The sequence below is a fragment of the Coregonus clupeaformis genome, chromosome 6 (genome assembly GCF_020615455.1).
Source record: "Coregonus clupeaformis isolate EN_2021a chromosome 6, ASM2061545v1, whole genome shotgun sequence".
Lineage (NCBI taxonomy): Eukaryota > Metazoa > Chordata > Actinopteri > Salmoniformes > Salmonidae > Coregonus > Coregonus clupeaformis.
Window position 1 is genome coordinate 558,479 of NC_059197.1, and position 19,433 is coordinate 577,911.

The 19,433-nt window shown below is 46.2% G+C and overlaps 1 protein-coding gene across 2 annotated transcripts in view; it reads right to left on the reverse strand.

Annotated features, from left to right (window-relative positions):
• Positions 1–534: 534 nt before the first annotated feature.
• ttc9b (tetratricopeptide repeat domain 9B) overlaps positions 535–19,433 on the reverse strand; it is a 32,266-nt gene continuing 13,367 nt past the window's right edge. For both annotated transcript variants that reach the window (XM_041877377.2, XM_045217023.1), the window contains 2 exons: positions 1,963–2,145; positions 535–1,659 (listed from right to left, as the gene is read on the reverse strand). In XM_041877377.2, coding sequence (XP_041733311.1) covers positions 1,565–1,659; positions 1,963–2,145 — 278 coding nt within the window. In that variant the 3' untranslated portion in view covers positions 535–1,564. The remainder of the gene's footprint in view (positions 1,660–1,962; positions 2,146–19,433) is intronic.

Consider the following 19,433-nt stretch of genomic DNA (forward strand, 5'->3'; position numbering starts at 1 on the left):
AGAAATTCTAGCAACACTATAGGCTTTATCAACATCACTGGGATTGGTCTTTAGAAAGTATGCAGTGGCATGATGATCTGTATATGTAATATGTCATTAGCTGGCCTTGCCCCAACCACAATCCTTCACTTGTCTTGGTCTATTACTACTGTTGTGTAATCTGCCTTCAGAGACAGCGATTTTTGTAATAATCTTTTTTCTGAACAGATTTTTTTTTTTGTTGCAACACTGATATCTATTAAAATATACACAATTAAATGGGAATCTCAAATGGCACACTCTTGTTGATAGTTGAGACACTTCAGACGGATACAGTATCTGTGATCGGATTCCCTGCACTTACACTGACCAGAGTGTCTTGTGATGTCACTGATGTCTGGGAGGATTCAGCATTAGCGATAAAGGGCTTGGAAGTAGAACTCAGAAGAGAACTCTGTGCAGCCAAGGATGCTTGTTGGAACCTCAATCCCACTGGCTATTTTCCATAGTGACATCATTAGCTAGAAAGCTGGAGAGGGTGGGGGGTGGGGGGGTAACAGTGTGACAACACAACACATTCCAGGGGGGATTGGACAACAGATTCAAGACACCAGTTCACAAAAATACACCTGTTAACAGCAGAACAGCGAGCCTGTTGGGGAGTTTGTTTTGTTTTGTTCTTTAGAAAGAGAAAGGTCACACATTTAGCTTCATAACAACTGATAGTAGTAAGTACAATGAATATCAACAGCAAAATAAAAAACGATCATAGGACAAATTAAAAACACTTGAATTAGCCCTTGAATTCAAAACAGTCCAGAAACTGAGACAAGATACTAAGAGCTGAAAACGAAAAAGAAGATAGATTGAACGCAAAGGCAGGCTTGTCTGAAGATTATTCCATATTAAAAAGACAGAGATGTAGCGCGCTAGCTAGCCTGATCTGTACTTTAGCCGGGCTGAGGCTGGGGGGACAGTCTCTCTCAGGGACAGTCTGGGTCAGTGGCTTTCAGACCTCCATTGTAATAGGGCAGGGGCAGGGTGTACAGTTGAAATGGCCTAAGGTCTTGATAAGTGTCACACTTCATCCTTTCTCCCAAACTCCTTCCATTGCCCTCCCCTGGTACCTTCCCAACCCTGGACCTCTCCTCAGTCCTCACATCGAAAGAGAAAGAAAAAAAGAAATTATACTTTATTAAAAAAAATTACACCTTTACTAAATTATGCAATGTTCTTTGTTCATCTAATTTTTGAAGCTTTTTTTTTTCATTCGGACAACCATGACTGTTTTGTATGAGTATAGTACAGTATTTCCCTTTGCTTCGTTTTTTCTTTGTTGGCTTGGCAGTCTGCATCTGGGGGACAGAACAACAGCACCTGGGGGAAGAAGGGAGAAAAGGAGGGGAAGAGAGAGGGAGAGACAGGGCTTTTTCTGCCCTGTTCTTTTAGATGGTTGTAGCGCATCGCTGGGGCTAGTCATCAATGAGACTGGGCTCGATAAAGGAGGAGAGGAGGTCAGAGAAGAGAGGTGATGAAGGATGGGTCGTAGCGTAGGCCATAGCGACAGAGGCCAAAAGGTCAAAGGTTAACCCAGGGCCTCTTTGCCGCTCTCTCGCTCCCGCTGGCCCTCCCTACTCATCTTCATCTCAGTCAACTGGATGTACCGCAGCACGTTTGTGTCTGTGTCACAGAGAGGGAGGGAGAGGAAGAGAGAGAGAGAGAGAGAGAGAGAGAGAGAGAGAGAGAGAGAGAGAGAGAGAGAGAGAGAGAGAGACAGAGACAGAGACAGAGACAGAGACAGAGAGAAGGAGAACGAGAAAGAGAGAAGGAGAGTGAGAGAGAAATAAAGATAGAGGGAGATTATTGTTAGTGTTGTAGCTGGCATTAGGTGACATGTCCTGATAAGATGGCATGAGTAAACCAGATTCTCTCTTTATTGACACACTTTGAAAAACACTGACTGGCAGTACTGTCTCATCCTACCTGAGGGCTCGCGGTTCTTGGCGTCACGCAGGTAGCGCAGGGCACATTCGTAGTCGCCCAGGTGGTAGCAGGCGATGCCAGCGCGGTACATGGCCTTGAAGTGGTCCCTCTGGTGGCCCAGCACCTTCAGACAGTACTCCTTCACACGCTCATAGTTCACCAGCTCCGACTGCAAGAGGCAAGCTGCACATAGAGAGGGATGGAGGGAGAGGGAGAGAGAAAGTAATGTCAGTAATTTCTGTACTGTTGTGTATTGCTTAGAAAATGTAGTTTGGTTTGCTCTTTTTGTGCCAGTATAGCTTGTCGGTATCGAACTGAATTGAGAGAGAAGTGGTGGTGAAGGGGTCGAAAAAAAATGAGTTTGGACAGGTTGGCGAGAGAGAGCGAGAGAGAGCGAAAGAGAGATAGCTGACGTGCCACGCCTTTTAAACAGAGTACAATTCAGCTCCCGCACTACTTCTTCAGGATGAGAGGGAGATATAAATAGCTAGAAGCTAGGTCGCTGCAAAAAATATCTGGTCAATGTATTACACATTCAAATAGAGAATTTAGCTTATGCTGTTCAGTACATTTAAAAAGAGAGTACTGCTGTTGAACTAGCCCCGGAAAACGAGGGAGGAATCTAGCTAACTTGGCACACCTTTAGAGTGAAGGATTATTACTGTACAGCTTTATTTTCCTGACGGGGCAGACATGAAGTGGGGAGAGGGGGATGAGATAAGAAAGAGAGAGAGGGGGGAGAGAGAGAGAGAGAGGGAGAGAGGGAGAGGGAGAGAGGGAGAGGGGGGTAGAGAGCTGATAGGCACACAGTGAATGTCTGAAGGGCACCAACAGAATAAAGATACAGGTGCTACGTGGCAGGAGATAGTGATGACACTATTGAGATAGGGAAGGGTAGAGTTTAGAGAGCATCACTTTGGAGACACTGTGTTTCATTGAGGTCATTCATCATATGGGTGTGCCTTACAGCAGCACTTTTCACCAGCTAATGTCTGTACCTTCATTAGTACATACATACACACACACACACACACACACACTTTATTGCAGCTTTTAGTCCAGTGAAGCTTTTACATTTTTGACGATGGGTCATCTCAGGGCTTTCTGATCACTCAGTCCAGCGCCCAAAAGCTCTTGGCTGGTTTTAGCCTATACCTTTAGTTGACAATTACTACTCCCCTCCTCTGCTCCTCTCCTCCTCTCCTCCCTTCATACTTATACCCCCCGTCATACTGAAGCCTGTATCAGTACAATAAAATCTCTGTATTTTCTCTGATATCTCTTATATCCTCTTTCCATCTGTACCTTTCTATTTACACCTCCCTCCCTCCCTCCCTCCCTCCCTCACGCTCTCTGTGCCTCTCTTTATCTCCTACACTCTCATGATAATTAAACTCCTCTTCATACGTTTCACTTGATCGTCCACCTCTCCCTGTCTTCACCCCTTTGTTCCAGTCTCCTCTAACCTTTCCCTCCCTCCCTCCCTCCCTCCCTCCCTCCCTCCCTCCCTCCTCTGTCTCTGCCCTTGACACAGACAGCTCTGTGAATAGCATAAGTCAAGGTCTATTAGCTGGGAGCCAGGATGAGTCAGGAGTGCGAGACAGGGAGGGAGGGAGAGAGAGGGGGACAGGGCCGCAGTGGGAGGAGGGAGGGGTGGGGGACAGGGGGAGGGGAAGATGAGAGGGGGAGGGTTAACTTCCTGTAACTCACAGAGGTCTCCATGATTGTGTGTGTGTGTGTGTGTGTGTGTGTGTGTGTGTGTGTGTGTGTGTGTGTGTGTGTGTGTTTGTGTGCGTGCTAGCATGGCCTGCGTGCATCAGTACGTGTTTGTGTTCTGCCAATAAGCCAATGGACAACAAGATAGGATAAGGTAATGGAGCCATGTCGATTACATCTAGCTTTGGGCGTCTGACTGCAACACAAATGCATTACTCTAAGTAATGCAACATCCCATCCACTAGATCTATCCCTGTTTGTGTTCTGAGACTGTCTACAGACTAGGTAGAGACCTGCTACACAGTTCATTTCAGTCCTCTCCAGAGTCAACAGACATCAAGTACTGGGTCATTCCACGAATGTAGTACATTTTGGGTAGTGTAACTTGGTAAAAAGAACTATTAATTGTACCTAATTTTAACATTCTGTCATAAAGAGCACATTTCAACTTTAAAAACAACTGTTTTCAGATCTCAAGGGGTTAAATAAAAAAGATGAATACAGTAAGTGCCAATGAACTGCTATTAAAGTAACAGGGTTGAGGTTTTCATCTTAAATCAGCCATAAATCCCCTTGTGACAGGGGGAATGAAAGCATGTTCTATGCAACAGCGAGGGGCAATTGAATGCAAGTTTCACCATATTAAAGCGAGAGTTCAGTTCACGTAACATGGTTGACCTTAAAATGAGGGACCGATGTAAATGAATCACTAATCATATGAAATATATAATAATGATGGTGAAAACTTCAAGATATTATGGGGTTAAGTGGGTTCAAATCTTCCTAGAAGTCAGAAAAACATGACGAGAGACGTCAAAATGCAGATTTTTTATTCATATTAAACATGATTTATACAATGTTCCATGTGGTCTATATTAAAGGGCACTTCATTTAATATTACAGACTTTTTAAATGCAATCTTGGTGCACAATTTCTACTTAAAATATAAAAGGGATGCAAAATGTACACTAGTTGTGGAACGACCCCATTACTGCTGGTCGACTAAACCTCTCTGCCCCTCAAATGTTTCATCCCTCCCTCCCTTCTCCCTTTCTCATTCTGCTGTTTGTCTACTCTGTTTTTAAACCCACAACGCCTCCAGACATGAATGTCTACACTTTCGTGACACTAGACCTTGTTCCTACGCATGCAATGAGAAGGGGGGTAGGGAGAGATGGGGGAGCAGAGGGGTAGGGAGGGACTAGATGGGGGAGCAGAGGGGTAGGGTGGGACTAGATGGGGGGAGCAGAGGGTGTAGGGAGGGACTAGATGGGGGAGCAGAGGGGGTAGGGTGGGACTAGATGGGGGAGCAGAGGGGTAGGGAGGGACTAGATGGGGGAGCAGACGGGTAGGGAGGGACTAGATGGGGGAGCAGAGGGGTAGGGAGGGACTAGATGGGGGAGCAGAGGGTGTAGGGAGGGACTAGATGGGGGAGCAGACGGGTAGGGAGGGACTAGATGGGGGAGCAGAGGGGTAGGGAGGGACTAGATGGGGGAGCAGAGGGGTAGGGGAGGGACTAGATGGGGGAGCAGACGGGTAGGGAGGGACTAGATGGGGGGAGCAGAGGGTGTAGGGAGGGACTAGATGGGGAGCAGACGGGTAGGGTGGGACTAGATGGGGGAGCAGAGGGGTAGGGAGGGACTAGATGGGGAGCAGAGGGTAGGGAGGGACTAGATGGGGGAGCAGACGGGTAGGAGGGACTAGATGGGGGAGCAGAGGGGTAGGGAGGGACTAGATGGGGGAGCAGAGGGGTAGGGAGGGACTAGATGGGGGAGCAGACGGGTAGGGAGGGACTAGATGGGGGAGCAGAGGGTGTAGGGAGGGACTAGATGGGGAGAAGAGGGGTAGGGAAGGACTAGATGGGGGAGCAGATGGGTAGGGAGGGACTAGATGGGGGAGCAGAGGGGTAGGGAGGGACTAGATGGGGGAGCAGAGGGGTAGGGAGGGACTAGATGGGGGAGCAGAGGGGTAGGGAGGGACTAGATGGGGAGAAGAGGGGTAGGGAGGGACTAGATGGGGGAGCAGATGGGTAGGGAGGGACTAGATGGGGGAGCAGAGGGGTAGGGAGGGACTAGATGGGGAGCAGAGGGGTAGGGAGGGACTAGATGGGGGAGCAGAGGGTGTAGGGAGGGACTAGATGGGGAGCAGAGGGGTAGGGAGGGACTAGATGGGGGAGCAGAGGGGTAGGGAGGGACTAGATGGGGAGCAGAGGGGTAGGGAGGGACTAGATGGGGGAGCAGAGGGTGTAGGGAGGGACTAGATGGGGAGAAGAGGGGTAGGGAGGGACTAGATGGGGGAGAAGAGGGGTAGGGAGGGACTAGATGGGGGAGCAGAGGGGTAGGGAGGGACTAGATGGGGGAGCAGAGGGGTAGGGAGGGACTAGATGGGGGAGCAGAAGGGTAGGGAGGGACTAGATGGGGGAGTAGGTGATGGAGAACTCTCACGTTTGATAAGTGGATATGAGTCATAGGCTTCGAGATCACAAGAGGGGCCAAAGGTTTATTCAGTCTGCCTGCCAGGTAGCCACATCAGATTCCCTCTGTGGACTCTAGATATGAACCATAGTCGTTTTTCCATCCAGCCAACTATAAAAACATGACAGACATTTTCCCTGTCTTCTCTTCTCTCCCGTCCATCCATCATCCTCCAGGGGTAAGGGAGCCAGTAGAGTACGGGAGGGCTTTCAGCGGATTCAGTTACAGCACATAATGGCCTATGTAATGGCTAACGCTGTTAGAGTGTTCTATTCTCTCACAAATACACAAGCACACACACACAAACGCATGCACGCGAGTGCACACGCACACACAAATATGTATCGACATTTACATCATTAAACATAGAGTGTAAAAGAATGGGCCTGAACACACACAGACACACACCCACACACACTGCACCCTAACCGCACCCCACTGAGCCATTAGACAGATGGATGGGTTGTCAGGGTAAACGCATAGAGGTCGGCATCCAGACAGCGTGTGATAATGGTAGCATCATCAGAGCCGGCCTAGGATGGCTAAAAGGCTTCTTCACATTACAGCATGACTGGCCTTTTCCATCTACCCTCCTCTACTCTTTCCTCATCCCCAGTCGATCCCCTTTCACAGTAACACATTACCCAAAATAAACTCTCACTTCCATCCATTGTTATCATCGCCCGTCCACTCTCACATCTCTCATCACATGGAATACCAGAGAGGTAGTGACAGAAGAGACAAAGAAGCCAGACAGGTTGAGGGGAAAAACAGAGAGAGAGGGAGAGAGGGTGAAATAGAGCCTAAATGAAAGGGTGAGAGAGTGGCCATCTAGGGAGAAGCCAGGAAAGAGCTGAGTCATTAAGCGGTGTGGTGATGGCCTTGTGCACATTGAGTTAGTGTCAGTGATCTGAAAACACCCTCTCTCTAAGGATTCTCTCTTTCATATCACTAAGCACCACACCGCACTGGGATACTGAGCGGACTCAAAGCAGGAGGAAAAGGAGGAGGAGGAGGAGAAGGGAGGAGGAGAAGAACGGAGGAGGATGATAGTGCGACATACTTCGGAAAATGCTGGAATTTACCAGCTTTTTAAATCTCTTTTTGGAGAAACCTAACAGGTGCAATGACAGCTGCTGAGTGAAAGTGAGTGTGTGGGTGAGTGTGTGTGTGTGTTTGAGAGAGAGAGAGAGAGAGAGAGATACAGAGAGAGAGAGAGAGCGAGAGAGAGAGAGAGAGAGAGAGAGAGAGAGAAAGAAAGAAAGAGAGGGAGGGAGGTGCAGTGAGTGGTTTAACACATGCTCAGGATCCACTACACTGCTGTGCCTGGAGCATTTTGTCTGAAAAACAGAAGACTGCCTTTTATCTCCGAGCGGGGGAGTCAACGACGGGGAGAATAGATGTCAGAAAGAGATTAAAGAGAGAGGACAAAGGCTGATAGAAATAGAAAGATCAGACCATGAAAGAAAGAGAAAGAGAGAGAAGTATTTAGAGTGTATGAGAAGAAAGAGAGAAAAATAAACTCTGGTGTAATAAAATCAACGAGATAAATAAATACATTGAGGGTTAATAGTGATAGGGAGATATACTGTAGTATGAATGAAGGAGTGAGGATGAGTGGAGAAAGAAATGGACGACAGACATGCCAAACAAATGAAGAAGTGAGCGAAAACTCAGCATCGATCGATTGCCAGCGGTCACTCTTCCTGTCTTCCCAAGAGGCCTCTCTCTCTTTTCCTCCCTCCCCTCACACTCTCTGTCTGTCTCTCTCCCCCTCTGTCTCTCTCCCCCCTCTGTCTCTCTCTCTGTCAGGGCCAGTGGCATCATGAGCTGGCTAATTTAAAGCCACTGATGGTGGTGATTAGTTTGCTGTCCATCACTCTATAATTAGTTCCTCGCTCACACATATTATTTTTTTTACACTACCTTAACTCCATCAATCTCTGACTCCAACTATCTGTCATTCCGCCACTTCCCCATCTCCTCTCTACTGTGTCATCATTGACCACTGACACTCACTGACCAGAGCAGAGATCTACAGTGACCGCTGCCTCCCCTGAATCACTCTCAGCTCATCACTGACACACTGTCTTGACACCAGATGTTGCTCTCTCTCTCTCTCTCTCTCTCTCTCTCTCTCTCTCTCTCTCTCTCTCTCTCTCTCTCTCTCTCTCTCTCTCTCTCTCTCTCTCTCTCTCTCTCTCTCTCTCTCTCTCTCTCTCTCTCTCTCTCTCTCTCTCTCTCTCTCTCTCTCTCTCTCTCTCTCTCTCTCTCTCTCTCTCTCTCTCTCTCTCTCTCTCTCTCTCTCATATAATAAGAATAATTTGGTGGGTGCTTTGTCCTATTTCACACTTGTACAAGTGTGTATTGGAAATGTGTTTTTTACACATACCCCTCTCACTGAGACTCCCTCCAAGAGTGGGAATAGACATTGAATTTCCGTCTGTGCCCAGTGGGGGGTCAGCCATTATCAATTGCAATCCTGGAGCAATTAGGGTTCAGTGCCTTGCTCAAGGGCACATCGACAGATGTTTCACCTTGTCGGCTCAGGGATTCAAACTAGTAACGTTTCGGTTAATAGCCCACCACTCTAACTGCTAGGCTATCTGCCGCCCAGCACTACGTGCCTTCCCCTGAACCCATGACACAATCCAACTTTAACTCCAAATGAACATGCTGAAGTATTGGGTATCTGGTATCTGCATGTCAGAAAATGTAGAATGTTGGGAGACATGAGGATCTAGTACCTAGCTGATACACAGTGTTCAATAGTTTGGATATCTGGTATCTGGGGGTACAGAGGGTGGGTACTCCACTCCACCCCTCAAAGTCCTACCAGCCCAATCAACACACACACACACACATACACACACATAGACAGACAGACACACACACACACACACAGACACTTGCCTACGAGTGAATATAATGCCTACTATGCTATCACAAATCAACACGGCTACTCTCTGCATACGCAGATTCTCTCCAGGCCCACTAAGAATAGCTCCCTAAGCACCAGCCTACTGTGAATGTGTGTCTCTGTCATTTAGAAGGGCAGGGCCGGGCCGGAGCTGCTGCTGCTGGCTGCCTTCAGTACAAGACTGGCTCCACCGACATGACACAGCGTTATCCTCCTCTCCACCCCTCTCTTCTTTGTGTCTTTTCCGTTCTCCATTCAGTGTGTTTCTTTCCCTTATCTGAAAATCAAGTTGACATCAGATGCAGGGTTTGAATTAGACATTGATTCGTGGAGGTGGAAAATAGTTGGCCGCACCAACGTTAATATATACAGTACAGCGGTCAGCGGCGTTTAAGATGAGGGAGGACGATTTCTTTTTTCATGAGCATGGCCTTATTTCTATTACAGCATATTGGATGACTGTCATTCATATTTTATTCACCCAGTTCAATGTAACAGCGATAGGTTTAGGCTTCTACATGATACTCTAATTTTACCTATACCTATCATAAGGTTGCTACAACCTAGCCTAGGAATTAAAGTTTACAACGTAGGTGCACACAGGTCGAGAGAGGTGACAGACAGTGACACATGGACAGTGACATTCAATACCGCCTTGCACACTCTTCCCTGCATCTAGCTGATATAGGGTGTAATCATTAGTCCAACAGTTGCAAACAATAGTTTCTATTGGACAAATTCTGGTATGTTTATCCCCGTTTTGTTCCATTTGCGTCCGTTTAAGAAACTTTTTTCAACAGAATCGGCGGAATGAATAAACCCCTGATCACGCGTAAACACAGTTCACTTTCATAGCAGCCACGTTGTATTCCTTCTCGTATCTATGCGCTCTCCTCCTCTCACCTTGTCCCTTCGCTTGTGGACTTCAATGCACAACAAATCAGCTGTATGTGACCAGGCGAAAAAACCTTTCCAAGCCAAACCGCTACACAAAGCCTACATCGTTGTCACCATATTAGCTAAAGTAACGTCATAGTTAGCATAGCTAAAATAAATGATGAAATCTCTTGGGCTCCTGGGTGGCGCAGCGGTCTAGCTAAAAAAATGACGAAATCTCTTGGGCTCCTGGGTGGCGCAGCGGTCTAAGGCACTGCATCTCAGTGCTTGAGGCGTCACTACAGACCCCCTGGTTCGATTCCAGGCTGTATCACAACCGGCTGTGATTGGGAGTCCCATAGGGTGGCGCACAATTGGCCCAGCATCGTCCGGGTTTGGCCGGTGTAGGCCGTCATTGTAATAAGAATTTGTTCTTAACTGACTTGCCTAGTTAAATAAAGGTAAAAATATATAAATAATAGCTAATAGAACTAACGCGTTAGCAAACCTGCTACAATCATGCAGTAACGTTACTGTGTACAGTCAGTAAGCAGTTACACCGTCAGGCCCCGGTTGCAATAAATTAGTAAAACCAAAAGCTTACCTTGACTTGTTGGAGTTCCAGTGTTGTGTTGGATAGTCATAGCCAGCTAGCTAACATAGCATTCCTCTGTTTGAGCATGGTGTTTCAGTAGGCTGAACTAGCTAGCTGAAATTGCTAGCTAAGTAAGTGAAAAAAAAAGACTATATTTCTCTCGTGCTTCTTCTTAATTTAGGAATGAATTAATTTGTTCAAAACTGTTCAACTATTGTCTTTCTCTTTCTTTGAGTCAACTACTCACCACATGTTATGCACTGCAGTGCTAGCTAGCTGTAGCTTATGCTTTCAGTACTAGATTAATTATCTGATCCTTTGATTGGGTGGACAACATGTCAGTTCATGCTGCAAGAGCTCTGATAGGTTGGAGGACGTCCTCCGGAAGTTGTCATAAGTTGTCCTAGGTTTTGTATTGAAGTCAATGTACCCAGAGGAGGACGGAAGCTAACTGTTGAGGCTACTGTAGACCTTCTTTCCAAATTATGTGTTTTAATCAATTATTTGGTGACATGTGATTATATTTAGTATAGTTTTATCTAAAAAGGTGGAGCCTCCACTTATAAGGTATATTATCTATGAAGTTGATCACATTGATATTTCTACACTTCTAAACGTAATTCAAACCCCGATCAGATCTAAGCCCCAACATCCCTGTCAAGGATTCAGGAAGAATTTAAACATAATTTTTTAAAATTAATTTATTCAAGTCCTGAATGCTCATTGATTGATAGCTCTGAGTGCAAAGACATTTTAAGCAAAGTAGAGGACCGAGGTGCATCATTTACATCACTAGTTCCAGTTATACCAATGAGCTTCCTGGGTTGCTGTGTCACTGCAGTAGTGAGACTAATGCAGACCCATATCGTCATTAGACACACACACCCACACACATATAATCACTTATCATTAGACCCTCTTGTTGTTCTTGTCTGAGTGCTTCGATGTGAGCCTCTGTGTACGTGTACGCCTCAGTGACATCCACAGCGAGGCTTCAGCGTCTACGCAGTGCTAAAGACTGCCAAACAAGCAGAGAAACAGGTGTTTTCCTCCATGCTTCTCTAATTGCCATCCCCGGAAGGCGCCACAGCGCTTCTCTTCCCCCCCCACCCGTAAAAAAACAACTGCACATTGGTTCCCTTATTACATCCCTGCAGTCCTTCGTCCTTGGAAATCGGTCAAACATCAAACATATTTGCATGGTGTCACGAATTCCGCCGAGACTGCTCCTCCTCCTTGTTCGGGCAGGCTTCGGCGTTCGTCGTCCCCGGAGTACTAGCTACTACCGCTTGATGTCTCAATGTTTGTTTGGTCTTGTCTTGTTAGTGCACCTGTTTCATGTTATGTATTGATTAGGTCACCTATAAGTTTCCTTTAGTTTGGTTTGCAGTTGTGTGTGATTCTCCGCCTGTCCGTTGGTGTCTCTGTACGTTTTTATTGTGGAACGAGTATTTTACGCACTGTGTTGCGTAATCGTTTTGCCTCCTGTGTTTTCGAGGCCGTTTGATTTTGTTCTCTATTCAGTCTGAGTAAAGTCGTTTTGACTGAGCCTCTGTGTCCTGCGCCTGACTCCTACACCGCATCCACATCAGCTATTGTGACAGAATCACACACCACTGCAAACAAAACTAAAGGAAACTTATAGGTGACCTAATCAATACATAACATGAAACAGGTGCACTAACAAGACAAGACCAAACAAACATCGAGACATCAAGCGGTAGTAGCTAGTACTCCGGGGACGACGAACGCCGAAGCCTGCCCGAACAAGGAGGAGGAGCAGTCTCGGCGGAATTCGTGACAGTACCCCCCCCTTGAGAGTAATGGGCAGGTGGAGAGAATGAACCAGGATGTGGGTAGGTTTCTGAGATCATATTGCCAGGGCCGGCAGGAGGAGTGGTCGGGGTATATCCCCTGGGCAGAGATGGCTCAGAACTCTCTTCGCCACTCCTCTACTAACCTGACCCCTTTCCAGTGCGTGTTAGGGTATCAGCCGGTTCTGGCACCATGGCATCAGAGCCAGATCGAGGCTCCTGCGGTGGATGAGTGGTTTCGGCGCTCGGAGGAGACGTGGAACGCTGCACACGTACATCTGCAGCGGGCCATCCGCAGGCAGAAGGCGAGCGCCGATCTCCACCGCAGTGAGGGTCCAGTATACGCCCCTGGAGATCGAGTCTGGCTCTCGACTCGAAACCTGCCCCTACGCCTGCCCTGCCGGAAGCTTGGCCGGCGGTTTGTGGGGCCATTTAAAGTCCTGAGGAGATTGAACGAGGTGTGTTACAAGTTGCAACTGCCTAATGACTATCACATTAACCCCTCGTTCCATGTGTCTCTCCTCAGGCCGGTGGTAGCTGGTCCACTCCAGGACAGTGAGATAAGAGAGACCCCGCCGCCCTCACTGGACATCGAGGGGGCTCCGGCGTACTCAGTCCGGTCCATCGTGGATTCGAGACGTCGGATGGGGGGGTCTACAATATCTCGTGAATGGGAGGGGTACGGTCCGGAGGAACTGTGCTGGGTGCCTAGAAGGGACATTTTAGATCCATCTCTCCTGACTGAGTTCCACCGTAGTCATCCTACGCGCCCTGCTCCACGTCCTCCTGGTCGTCCCCGAGCCCGGGGTCAGCGCACGGCTGGAGCCGCGCGTCAAGGGGGTGTATTGTCATGAATTCCACCGAGACTGCTCCTCCTCCTTGTTCGGGCAGGCTTCGGCGTTCGTCGTCCCCGGAGTACTAGCTACTACCGCTTGATGTCTCAATGTTTGTTTGGTCTTGTCTTGTTAGTGCACCTGTTTCATGTTATGTATTGATTAGGTCACCTATAAGTTTCCTTTAGTTTTGTTTGCAGTTGTGTGTGATTGTCCCCTGTCCGTTGGTGTCTCTGTACGTTCTTATTGTGGAACGAGTATTTTACGCACTGTGTTGCGTAATCGTTTTGCCTCCTGTGTTTTCGAGGCCGTTTGATTTTGTTCTCTATTCAGTCTGAGTCAAGTCATTTTGACTGAGCCTCTGTGTCCTGCGCCTGACTCCTACACCGCATCCACATCAGCTATTGTGACACATAGATTAGCCACAGAGCAACAGCAATCCTGGGAGTGAAAAGGAAATAAAGTAGCCAGATTATTCTGTCAGATCCCTCACCGAGAGAGAGATGGGTTTAGCCTAAATCAGACGCAGTGGCTCCCTCTGCGCTTGGTTTCCAGATACAAGAACCCCCCTAACCTCCCTACAACCCTGCACTCTTGCCACTCTCCCTCCCTTACCCCCCAACCCTCACCCACCCACACCACCTATCCACTACATTGGTACATAACCCATAATAATAGCGGATTCAATTAATAGCTAATCTATTGAAATATTCATACGATTGAAATAGCTATCCTTGTAATGACTTCAACAGCAGTAAGATGACCTCAGCATGCCCAATGTGAATAGTGCTCTCATATGTAGGGCTGTGGCGGTCATGACATTTTGTCAGCCGGTTATTGTCATACAAAAGACTGCTGATTTTATAGTAAGAAGAATATAATTGAACTTGGCTGAATAAAATAGAAAGGATATTTTCCCATTCCAGAGCGAGTGCGCATATGAAGTGGCTATATGTTGAGCATAAAAGTGATCATTTGAAACAGGTCCTATATGCTACATTTAGAGTTATTTGGCAAATTTAATTGTGAATGATACAAACCTTAGAATGTCTTTGAAATCAAAACATATATGGGCTGCATGACGCGACTATAGGCTATTAAGGATTTGAGAAAGTCGAGAGAAAAAGAACTTGCGCTCTGTTCTCCCAAGTGATCATATTTTCACCCATCAGACAATATACAAATGTAATCTTGTCTTTACTAATATGTAAAATTAGTTTTGATTTAGAATGGCCCATTATCAAATGGGCAGGGGAAAAAATTCATGAAATCTGTTTACACTGGAATAGGGAATGGAGGTCACTTTCCCGCCAGTTAGTTTTTCACTCATGCCAGGGTAGGTTACTCCGGTTATTTCACTCCACACATCAACCACTGTTTGAGGAGCATGCAGCCTCTCGCTGCGTGACAGGTGATATTCCTCCCAAACTCTGTATGCCATGGGCTTTCCAACCCTGTTCCTGCAGCTACCCAGTGCTTAAATTGGGAAACCACGTAAAATCTGTTCGGGAACATCGATAGTAACATGTTTTCACAACGAAACATATTTCAATAAACTATTGACAGCCCCTCTCTCTGCACGCTGGAGAAAGGAATGAAGGTGAGAGGGGAGGAGATGGAAACGCATGGTGGTGAGATATTCTGTAGCTAAAGGTAATGTGTCAGCCTATTAATTATGAAAATATAAAAAATGCCCTGTTACTAGGCTATTAAAAATCAAATACAAATTCTAGTATAGGCTAGACCAATTATGCACCAAAGACATCTTAAATCATATTTTTAAAATGTTTTTCTGCCATGTGTAATATGTGGTAGGCTATTTATTATATAGCGGCACAATCCTTATTTTAATTCAGAGTTTTTCACCTTACAAAGTGCTGTCCATTTTCTTGCTTTAGGCTTTGAAACAGCATCCACAATGACCATGTTTTCCACTCAGTTTCAACCCATTGAACTTCTTTCTTCAAATTGAATTGATCATCACAGTGAGGTGAGTTTTAAAAGCACATACTGTTTTGATGATAAGTGTTTGATGTGATTTTCGATAGCATTTGCACTGATGTCAGAGTGGTTAGGGGGACAATAGAACCCTAAATACCAGACCATTAGCGACCTGATGGTCGTTAGCGAGTTGGGTACTACCAACGCATGTCCAGAGTACATTAGAGGAGATTACCGTGACTCAGCGGTCACGTGGAATTTTACTGCGGTCATGACTCATGACTGCCGGTGTGGCGGTAATACGGTCACCGCAACAGCCCTACTCATATGCCTTTACTGTACATCTGTGCCATGCTCATTGCCCATTTCCCCATTTGCATGTGGTTACATGCAGTGTTTCTTTGTGTGTGTGTGTTTGTGTGTATGTTGAAGTGTTGCTCTGTTGTCCAGACAGAGGGGACTATATTTGTCTGGGTCCCTGGTGTGGTACTGTGATGTTGTTGTAGCCTTCAGCAAGCTAATTAACTGGACATCAGTGTGCAGCAGAGAGAGAGAGAGAGAGAGAGAGAGAGAGAGAAGGCTGGCCTGGCTAGGTGGATAACGTCTCTGAGGACAGACAGACAGATGCTATCTTTTGCCTTTAGCGCAGCAGGTTGACGCTGTCTGTCTGTCTGTCTTGGTGGCCGCCGCGGCGCCTGCATCTCACTAATGACTGCGGTTTGATCCACGGCCAGTTACACTTAGCCTGGGTACCAGTCTGTTTGTGCTAACAGACACTCCTTGCCACTCCTTGTTTGGCTTGACAATGACAATGGAGTAGGCAAATGCACAAACAGATCTGGGACCATAGCTTACACTCACACTGAACTACAATACAGCCATGCTGCCCAATGTACTCATGAATATGGTGAAGGCCTTGTTTTAGCTACAAGACTTGAAGAGGCCAGGATTTGTCAATCAAACATTTGGAGTAACTACTGGAAAGCTGAAGTGATTTGAACACAGCTGGACAAACATGTGGAGGTAGAGAGGCCAATGAGGATAGAGCCAGAGCAGAGGAGAGGAGAGGAGAGGAGAGGAGAGAGAGGAGAGGAGAGGAGAGGAGAGGAGAGGAGAGGAGAGGAGAGGAGAGCAGGCCAGGACTCTGAGGCCCAGGCCACACACACACAGACACACACACACACACAAAGAGAAAGTGTCCACTACATGACTCAGCAGCATCCCACTCCACACTGGCTGGTAAACACAGAGCTCTACACACAGACCAACACATTCACTAACCTAAGAACATTAAACCGTTTTTGATTACAGTAGATATTACCTTTCAATCTTATTCATTCTCTTCCTTTTATTTAACATTTTGTCCTTTTGTTTTGTCCATGCGCCTGTCATCCATGTCTATTTTCTTTAATGTAATACATAATTTTTACAGTCTCCCTCCAAAAAGTAATTCATTCACAAACCTTTTTAATTTCCATATGTACAAGGAAGCTAAGTGTTTGTTTCTTGGGCTCCAGAAATGTGACTGAAAAAGGGCCCCAGTTCTTGAAAAATAAAAAATTTAACTGATTGAAAGTATAAGGGGGATATCGGTGAACAAGTGCCGTGGTCAAGGCTAGGACGGCGCCAGTGCAATGAGTGGAGCTTACTCAAGTGTTCAAAATATCATATCAGACCGAGAGCCTAATGCTTCTTATGTACACTGAACAAAAATATAAACGCAACATGTAAAGTCTTGGTCCCATGTTTCATGAGCTGAAATAAAAGATCCCAGAAATGTTCCATACGCAACAAAAACTAATTTCTCTAAAATGTTGTGCACAAATTTGTTTACATCCCTGTTAGTGAGCATTTTCCTTCGCCAAGATAATCCATCGTCCTGACAGGTGTGGCACATCAAGGAGCTGATTAAACAACATGATCGTTACACACACTGGTACACAGCGTGCTGGGGACAATAAAAGGCCACTCTAAAATGTTGTTTTAGAGAATTTGGCAGTACGTCTAACCGGCCTCACAACCGCAACCCACGTGTAACTTCGCCAGCCCAGGACCTCCACATCCGACTTCTTCACCTAAGGGATCATTTCAAACCAGCCACCCGGACAGCTGATGAAACTATGGGTTTGCACAACCAAAGAATTTCTGCACAAACTGTCAGAAACCGTCTCATGGAAGTTCATCTGCGTGCTCGTCGTCCTCACCAAGGTCTTGACCTGCTCACCTTAGATGGCTACTGGCACGCTGGAGAAGTATGCTCTTCACGGATGAATCCCGGTTTCAACTGTACTGGGCAGATGGCAGACAGAGTGTATGGCGTCGTGTGGACGAGCGGTTTGCTGATGTCAACGTTGTGAACAGAGTGCCCCATGGTGGCGGTAGGGTTATGGTATGGGCAGGCATATGCTACGGACAACGAACACAATTGCATTTTATCGATGGCAATTTGAATGCACATAGATACCGTGACGAAATCCTGAGGCCCATTGTGGTGCCATTCATCTGCCGTCATCACCTCATGTTTCAGCATGATAATACACAGCCCCATGTCGCAAGGAAGACCCATGGGGCGGCGCACAATTGGCCCAGGGTAGGGGAGGGAATGGCCGGCAGGGATGTAGCTCAGTTGGTAGAGCATGGCGTTTGCAACGCCAGGGTTGTGGGTTCGATTCCCACGGGGGGCCAGTATGAAAAAATAAAAATAAAATAATGTATGCACTCACTAAACTGTAAGTCGCTCTGGATAAGAGCGTCTGCTAAATGACTAAAAAAATAAAATAAAATAAAAATAAAGGATCTGTACAGAATAACTGGAAACTGAAAATGTCCCAGGTCTTCCATGGCCTGCATACTCACCAGACATGTCAACCATTGAGCATGTTTGGGATGCTCTGGATCGACGTGTACGACAGCGTGTTCCAGTTCCTGACAATATCCAGCAACTTCGCACAGCCATTGAAGAGGAGTGGAACAACATTCCACAATCAACAGCCTGATCAACTCTATGTGAAGGAGAAGTGTCGCACTGCATGAGGCAAATGGTGGTCACACCAGATACTGACTGGTTTTCTGATCCACACTCCTAGCTTTTTTTAAAGGTGTCTGTATTCCCAGTCATGTGAATAGATTAGGGCCTGATGAATGCATTCCGATTTACTGATTTCCTTATATGGACTGTAACTCAGTAAAATCTTTCAAATTGTTGCATGTTGCGTTTATATTTTTGTTCAGTGTATTTGGCATTGATAGACTGGTTTTACCCACAACAACTTTCTATCCAAGATGGGAGAGACCGCAAGGACGGCTCATGTTATGCAGGTTCAGGTAGCCTATACAGGACAGCTGTATATTCTATATATAAAAAATTGGTAGCTGATTGTCACGGATCCCCCCGGTACTGCTGCTCATTCCGTTCACCAGTTCCGGAGGTCTTACGTCACCGGCTTTCTAGGCGTCACTGACATGGATCATTACCACCAACCCCGGACTGTCTTGTCTCATTACGCACACCTGGTTCCCATTCCCCCTGATTGGTATGTGTATACAGTATATGTGCCCTCTGTTCCCCATTGGCCTTGTGGATTATTGTCCACAAGGTCTCGTGAGTACCGTGTATTGTGCTCCTGTTATTACTGGTCTCGTCCCGTGTATTGTGTAGAGGTTACACCTCGCTCTTTTGTTTGGGTTACATCCCTTTGTTACATATATACATGTTTGTTTTGGGCTTCGTCCCTGTCGTTTTTCATGACGTAGCTTGTGTTGGGTGGAGTAAATAAAACCCCTAATACGTATTCCTGTGGCATGTCTTCTAATCATTATACAACGTGACACTGAATAGTATTCTGTTGCATCTAAAATTCATTTGACAATCTGCAATGTTTGAATTTCCAACTTTAATTACTGAAAAAGTAACGACATTATTGCCACCAGCCAGCAGTCTACAAATTGCAGCATTGCGTGTGTAGCTTTGTGAAATGTTAGGCTTAACCTGAGAAAATGGCGACCAAATAGGCTCTAGGTCATTACCTTGAATATACAGTTGAAGTCGGAAGTTTACATACACCATAGCCAAATACATTTAAACTCAAATTCCTGACATTTAATCCTAGTAAAAAATTCCCTGTCTTAGGTCAGTTAGGATCACCACTTTATTTTAAGAATGTGAAATGTCAGAATAATAGTAGAGAGACTGATTTATTTCAGCTTTTATTTCTTTCATCACATTCCCAGTGGGTCAGAAGTTTACATACACTCAATTAGTATTTGGTAGCATTGCCTTTAAATTGTTTAACATGGGTCAAA